The 7,054-nt window shown below is 49.1% G+C and overlaps 2 protein-coding genes across 7 annotated transcripts; one reads left to right on the forward strand and one right to left on the reverse strand.

Moving 5' to 3' along the window:
• Window positions 1-108: 108 nt before the first annotated feature.
• Window positions 109-3,437, reverse strand: LOC111066793 (glycine--tRNA ligase). 2 transcript variants are annotated; one of them, XM_022355659.2, is made up of 2 exons: window positions 2,602-2,674; window positions 109-2,542 (listed from the first exon to the last, which is right to left on the reverse strand). In XM_022355659.2, exon 2 carries the CDS (start codon window positions 2,527-2,529, stop codon window positions 259-261), a length of 2,271 nt encoding a protein of 756 aa, XP_022211351.1. In that variant the 5' UTR covers window positions 2,530-2,542; window positions 2,602-2,674; the 3' UTR covers window positions 109-258. The 2 variants fall into 2 exon arrangements, 1 of the variants encoding a protein (XP_022211351.1); XR_002607099.2 differs by having other exon boundaries at window positions 2,425-2,517; window positions 2,602-3,437.
• LOC111066794 (bromodomain-containing protein DDB_G0280777) lies at window positions 2,955-6,547 on the forward strand. 5 transcript variants are annotated; one of them, XM_022355661.2, is made up of 3 exons: window positions 2,955-3,265; window positions 3,330-3,402; window positions 3,651-6,547. In XM_022355661.2, exon 3 carries the CDS (start codon window positions 4,121-4,123, stop codon window positions 6,059-6,061), a length of 1,941 nt encoding a protein of 646 aa, XP_022211353.1. In that variant the 5' UTR covers window positions 2,955-3,265; window positions 3,330-3,402; window positions 3,651-4,120; the 3' UTR covers window positions 6,062-6,547. The 5 variants fall into 5 exon arrangements, with proteins under 5 accessions (XP_022211353.1, XP_022211352.1, XP_022211354.1 ...); XM_022355660.2 differs by having other exon boundaries at window positions 2,955-3,256; XM_022355662.2 differs by having other exon boundaries at window positions 2,955-3,256; window positions 4,134-6,547.
• The last annotated feature ends 507 nt before the right edge of the window (window positions 6,548-7,054 follow it).

The following is a 7,054-nucleotide window of genomic DNA, read 5'->3' on the forward strand; positions in this document are numbered from 1 at the left end:
CAGCGTATACTTATGTGTTGGTTAACGACCTACAGACCGTTAGGTTCAAATCACGATACGAGCGAGGGTGGGAGGCGAATGGTGAATAAATGTAAAAAATACCCACTGTAGCGTGCAAAGCATTTTATTATTGTTTGGGATCCCACTTTGGGAAGGGGGGGGAGGATAATCGTACGTATAAAATAATTAGAAAATTAGAAATTGGATTATTCTGTAGATGTAAATGCATGTCAAGCATTGAAATCTCGCGACGCCGATTTACTTGGTGGCCTCCTGCTGCTCGAAGACTGGGTACTGCGTCACCACCTGCTCCCAGCTGGTGCGTTCCGTGGCCAGGTCCTTGACCACACCGACCACCTGCTCCAGGCCTACGCGCACCTGCTTCATGCTGTTCCGGTCCCGCAGAGTGACCGTGTGCGGCTCCTTCAGCGTGTCAAAGTCAACGGTGATGCCGTAGGGTATGGCAATCTCGTCTGTGCGGGCATATCGCCGACCGATCGAGCCGCTCGAGTCGTCCACCTTGTGCGACAGCTCGGCCTTGGTGAGGCTCGATGATAGCTTCTGTGTGTAAGGCTGGAACTCGGCATTGTTTGACAGGGGCAGGATCGAGCACTTGAGAGGGGCCACCAGCGGAGGCAGGGTGAAGTAGCAGCGCTGCTCATCGCCTTCGCGGCACTGGAAGCTGTGCTCCAGAAGGGCATACATAATCCGACCGATACCGAAAGACGGCTCCACCACACTCGGAATAAACTCCTCCACGTGGACCGTCTTTGACGAATGCTTCACGCTTATGGTGTCCTTGGCCAGCTCGTGAGCGCTACCATCGGCCAGGATCAGCTTGTACTGTCCGTTAGCGTTGAGCTCTTGCTCCGCCCTGCTGATCTCCTCCATGGACAACTTGGCAAGGGCCTCTGTTATGGTTTTCGCCTCCTTCTTAAAGGTCTTGCCCAGCGCTTGCTTGTTGGGGACGATCTCACTGACCTCCACCGTCTTGGGCGCCGGCAGACGCTTCTCGGCCACCAGCCGGACACCGGTGGCAGCTGTATGCTGGCCTAGATCGTATGCACTTCTATCCGCACAGCCCACACATTCCACCCAGCCGTATGAGGTGAGGATCTCGGCGTCCCAGCAGTCGCAGGCATAGTGGGCCATCTCGTTGCTCATGTGCTGCCGGAAGCGCAGGCACTCCGGCTTGATGCCAATGGCCAGCAGGAACTGTTGGATGCGGGCCATGTAGTAGCCCAACGTCTCGTTGGCCACCAGCTTGGCAGAGACGGCCTCGCCAATGGTAAACTGGGTGGCCGACTTGCCGTCCATCTGGTTGCAGGCCGAGTACAAAGTCAACTTCTCGTCCTTCACGTTGCCAAACTTGGGATGGTCTTTCTGCGTGGGATCACAGAAGTGCTCGATTTCCGCCATGGTAAATTCGCGCACACGTATCAGGCCCGACCTGGGAGAGATTTCGTTGCGGAAGGAGTTGCCAATCTGGGCCACGGCGAAGGGTAGCTTGCCCTGGTTGAATTCCAGAAGGCGCTTGAAGTTCACAAAAATACCCTGGGCCGTCTCGGGACGTAGGAAGCCCTTCACCAGGCCAGTGGGACCGATCTGGGTGGCAAACATCAGGTTGAACTCGATGGGCTCGGTCAGGTCGTTGCCGGTCAGTGGCGACTTAATGCTGTACTTGGCCAGGACATCGGCCAGCTCCTTCTTGTTGAGACCATCCAGCTTAATGATGATGTCCTCACACTCTGCCTGCAACGCTGGGGTGGCCTCCTTGGCCTTAGAGAGCTTCTCCAGGGCTTGCTTGATGAGATGATCCAGTCGGAAGCATTCTCCGGTCTTCAGGTCTTTCACCATCAGATCAGCAAAGCGCTCCACATGCCCGGAGGCCTTCAACACCGGCTCTGGCGTGAGGATTGAGCAGTCAACCTCCAGCATCTGCTCCTCCAGAGCAAAGTACTGACGCCACAGAGACAGAATATTCGACTTTAGGGCACAGCCCATGGGTCCGAAGTCGTACTGGCCGGTGATGCCGCCGTAGATGGCAAAGCTCTGGTCGTAGAAGAAGCGACGCTTCAGTAGATCCTCCATCTTGGCGCGGTCGAAGCTAACCACGCTGGGGGTCAGGGCCAGCTCCTTCTCCTCTAGCACCTTCTTCCTCGCCTTCAGCTCCGCCACTGCCTTCTTGACGTCCAGCTCGGCGGCACCGGCCTCTTTGAGCGATCTTACCAAGTTTCCCTGCTCCTGCACCCGCTCCCGAAGCGGCGTCAGTTGCGCTTCAATCTCCGGATTCGACATGATGAAGTCTGCTGCCTTCGCTCGTAGTTTCACGCTGCGGTTCTGCTTCTTGGAGCCCCAAGTCTGTGGCTGGGTCGGAGACGCGGCGGCGTGGGAGGAGGTTGTGCAGAAGAATAATTTCGTGTGTGCCCTGCTGGCAATGTGCTCGCTCCACGTTGCTTTGCGTAGCTGGTAAATAAGGCCTCTGGCGCTGCGCTGATATATGAGCGCTTTTAAAAACTGCAATGACATAAAGACGAATTTACTTTTGCATCAATGGCACGCGAATTTATATAATAAACTTGCAAATGACTGTTGAAATACCTTCACTTGCGGCTGTAATTTTTTACTTTTTGATTCTCTGCCGGCGTGCAACACTGGCTATAAATTAGCGCTGGCAAAACAATCGATGGCAATATCGTTCAGCAGCGGAAGAAGTTAAGTATGGGTGGAATCTGAAATCCTCTGAAGCGACATGCAAAAGTTTTGTATGTATTCTGGCGACTTCGACAGTATCCATGCTGACGATTTGTGTGGGAGGCATATTTTATTTTAAAAGCAATTTCGTTTATTTGACAAATTCTGTTAAAAATATCGAGGGTGGAGACATCGATGGTTTTCCAACTCAGCTCTACTTTGCATCACTTTGTGCGCTTTGCAACACTTATCGCGTTAAGTGTGTGTGTGCGTGTGTGGGTTTTGTTTTAATTATGTAGGCGCAGCATTGCAGTTTAGTTTTTCTTACGCGTTTTTTACGTATAATTTGCTCAATTTTTAATTTAGTTCAGCAAAACTCCGGTGCTGCCTTCAAATTGCTCCGCCGAAGGGTGTAACGCAAGCACACATAGCACCTGATACCAAACAAGGAGATAAAGCATTCAAATAAAGTGAGTGAGAGGACGCCGCGTTGCAGTGACAGTGACGCTATGCTGCATTACTAAGAAGGAAGAGGAGCAGCTGCAGCAAGAAAATACAAAAGGTGTGCAGGGTAACTGCTTCAGTGGTGCTTTCGATGCAGATATTCTAATTCCTTTCCATTCCCCCATCGACAGGCAGTCCTTCCTTCCTGCAAACGAACGCTGACGAAAAACAACTACAAACTACAATCAGGCAAGGCCTTTTTTAGTGAGTCTGAAGTTTTTTATTTCTGCTTGACCCTGTTTCTTATTCATTGCTTCATGCGTGGGTTTTGTTTTAATCGATCTATGTAAATTATGCATAATCTTTCATTTGTTAGTCATAAGAGTAGTTGTTCCCTTTCCATAGTGTGTGTGTGTGTGTGTTCGTTTGTGTTTGTGTGTGTCCCACTCTTTTGTTACACTATTTACAGTTTTAACAGTGGAGGCTCACTAATTAGAAACCAACCCCCACAGGGCCTGGCGTCTGAATGAAATGACAGAGGGGAAACATTTTGAATGTGAACCGTTTGGGCGAACAGCCACTGTATTGGCATTTTTTTCGACTTTCGCACGTTTGATATTAAGTCGTCGCCGGAATAGTGTCTTAAATGTGCGTCAACAAAATCGACTGCCTGTGTGCATATGTACATACATTTGTGATGTGGCTGGGACTGGTGATGGGATCTTATGGGATGGGAGAGGCTCATAATATCATAGTCTTATTTTCGGCAATCTCCCGAGGCAACGCTTCATGGTTTACAGTGGTTGTGGTGCGTGATAAAACTGGAAAGGAGAAAACGAAACTTAAGTCTGTACATAAATCAAACATGTCTAAACTAGTGCACGTCTGTAATACAAAAAGCTAACTCTGAACTAAAACAAATATAAGCAACAAATAAGAAACATTATAACAACCAGGCCAAAAGGCGACTGATCAAAGACTTATGTCCCTTTTAGGATCACAAAAAAAAGCACCGCACCGCAACGCAAACCAATCAAACGAAGCGCTCGCTGGCCTGGCGATGCAATTGAAAGCGTCCAAGTCAAGAAACATGGCCAGTCTTAAAGATGAGGAACAGGCGGCAACCACAAGCAGCAGCAACAACAACAACAACACGAATAACATAAACAATAACCACAGCACCAGCAACAGCCACAATCAGAATCAGAATGAGGATGAGCTGAAGGGGAAGCGGGATTCTCTTGAGGCGCGTAAGCAGGCCCTGGAGCAGCGGCTCAGCGAGAAGAGTTGGCTGCTTCAGCAGATCCAGAAGCAGGAGTCAGCCATCATCAATGGCAACTATGAGCAGATGACCATCAACGAGTTCTTCTCCCAGCTCGCCCAGCAGTACAAGCACGAGCAGCAGCTCCAGGTCCTAACCAAGGAGAGCAGCTCAATTCTGAGGCGTAAGCAGAGCACGACCAGTCGGGAGAGTCGCGAGAGCCAGCAGACCAGCAGCAACAGCATCAATAACATCAACAACAATCGCCAGTCGGAGACGATGTCGAATCGCAGCTCCGAGTACGACAATTACCAGCCGGCTGGGGGCATGGGCGACATGCTGGTAATAGGCGTGGCGCAACAGCAGGCGCAGCAGCAGCATCCGATGGTGAAGAGCGCCCTCAAGAAGCGACCTACGCCCACGCCAAGCCAAATGCAGTACATGAGGCAGCAGCAGTCGCATCACCTGATGATGCCGTATCAGAGATCCCAGCCGGATGTCATATCCATGTACTCGGCCAACTCCTCAAATGTAGCCACGCTGAGGCAGCCGCCGCAGGCGTCGCCGCAGCAGCAGCCCATCATAGTGCAGTGCGAAAAGTACTACTTGTCGCCCACGCATCAGAGCTACAACGAGTGCGGCTTCATCAAGTCCAGTCAGAACATCAAGAAGTACGTCTCCCCGCTGGCGTCGCCAAGCAACCACAGCTACGAGCAGCATGCGCAGCACAAGCATCCGCAGCACCGTCAGCTGGATGCCATCTCCCTGGCCCCCAGTTATGCATCGGTGGACATGGACGCTCAACAGCAGCAGCAGTATCGTTGGCGTTCCCAGTCCCATATCGCTCCTTTGACGCCTCCCCAGCTAGGCATCATTGAGGTGAAGTCGCACTCCAGCGACATGCTGGCAGCTCCTCTGCCCAGTCGCTATCAGCCGCACGATGAGATCTCGCTGTCGTCCTCCTCGACCACCATCGAAAAGAAGGCCAAGTCAAAACAGTGGCTGGAGTCCTCTCTGGATGGGCCAGCTGTGATTCGCCAGCTAGATTCTCAGCCACACAGTCCAGCCGGGAGCAGCAGTAATGGTAGCTGCAGTCAGGCAGCGGCAGCCACCAAACCGCGGGCCAAGCTCTCCTCCCAGTCCATGTCGGTCTCGGGAGCCGGTGTGGGTCGTCACTATTCCATGTCAAATCAGCGGCCAGTGCAAAACTACCCGAGTGCCAGCTATGCGGTGACCACCAGCTCAAAGGCGCTGCTTAGTCAGTCCACATCGTATCTGAATGCCATGGAACAGACGATGGGCATATCGGTTTCGTATCCACTGGAACCCCTGGAGATACCCCCATTCCGCCAGTTACCCCCCAAACCCAATCAAATGCAGCCAACACCACCTCCCAGGCCGCCGCCAGCTCAGCAGAGCCACAACAATGGAAGTGGGAGTGGAATTGGAAGTGCTATACAGACAGCTCTGGTTTCCCCCCCGTTAGCCGTTGCCACGGCCAGTCTATCGCCGGAAATACGTATAGAGTCGCCAAAGAACATGACCGTGGTGCAGCAGGCCACTTTTCAGCCCTACAAGGAGGTGACAAAACCCTTCGAGATGTCCGACTTCTACAAGTATTCCACCAAATTCAAGCAGAAGGAGGTCGGAAGACCCGAATGACCTACAAGGATAAGGATCTATGGAATTGCCGCAATTTTGACCCTTTTCATGTGATTTATAAAACAAAAAATTTGTAGACGAAACTACAAAGCAAAAACCGCACAGGAGTTGAACAAAAATCCGATTTGTTGGACCCGCTTTGAATTTCAAGTTCAAAATAAATAATATTTATGGAAATATTTAGGACTAGCTGAAAATTTACATTACATTAATTAATGCTCATTGAAAATTGCCAAATTTACCATTGACATACATATCTAAAGCTTTTTATTTATACATTTAAAAACAACCAGGACAATATTATCCCCAAGGGGAACATACATTTGCCTTAACGCTGTATTGCCTTGAAAGCAAAGCATTTACAAAAGCCTAACAATAAAGGAAATATTCCGATTGGCCATTGTTAATCTGAAGATATTTTTATATGAATATATAAATATATTTATATGGATGAACTTGTTTAAGACTAATCCGACTAATGACAAACAATTAAGAAATATAAATAAATATTTTATATTAAAACTATATGAGAATTGAGTTGTCTCTTACATGAGTAATTGTGCACATGTACATGTATTTTGAGCTTGGGGAGTATACTGTTAATAGAATATTTACATGCATTTCTCTATTCTCCTTACACAGTAGCTGATGAACAGTAAAAGTAGTTTATAATTAGTAAAACGTCTGCTCAAGTAAAACGTTAATTATTGTGCGTCATTCCAGTTGTTGCAACTTTACATGTTACAGTACATATATGGGCATATCCGCCGAATGGTCTGCTGTTCGTACGTTCGTACGTTATTATTAAAACTAAAATTCGGTGAGCCCCATCATTTTGCACTAAGCATATGGCTATTGAAACGCAAAAAAAAGCTGGGAAAGTTTTTGTTTTGCCCATATGTAACAATATCTGGAGATAATATCCTTGGGTTTTTATACATTGTAATAAAGGTAGTTATGTGTTTACTTTCGCATGGGGGATAGGGATTATCT

The sequence above is a fragment of the Drosophila obscura genome, unplaced genomic scaffold (genome assembly GCF_018151105.1).
Source record: "Drosophila obscura isolate BZ-5 IFL unplaced genomic scaffold, ASM1815110v1 contig_189, whole genome shotgun sequence".
Taxonomy (NCBI): Eukaryota; Metazoa; Arthropoda; class Insecta; order Diptera; family Drosophilidae; genus Drosophila; species Drosophila obscura.

What these genes read in the sequence shown, in the direction of transcription:
- LOC111066794 (XM_022355661.2), top strand. Translation starts at nt 4,121, where the DNA reads ATGTCCCTTTTAGGATCACAAAAAAAAGCACCGCACCGCAACGCAAAC.
- LOC111066793 (XM_022355659.2), bottom strand. Translation starts at nt 2,529, where the DNA reads ATGTCATTGCAGTTTTTAAAAGCGCTCATATATCAGCGCAGCGCCAGA.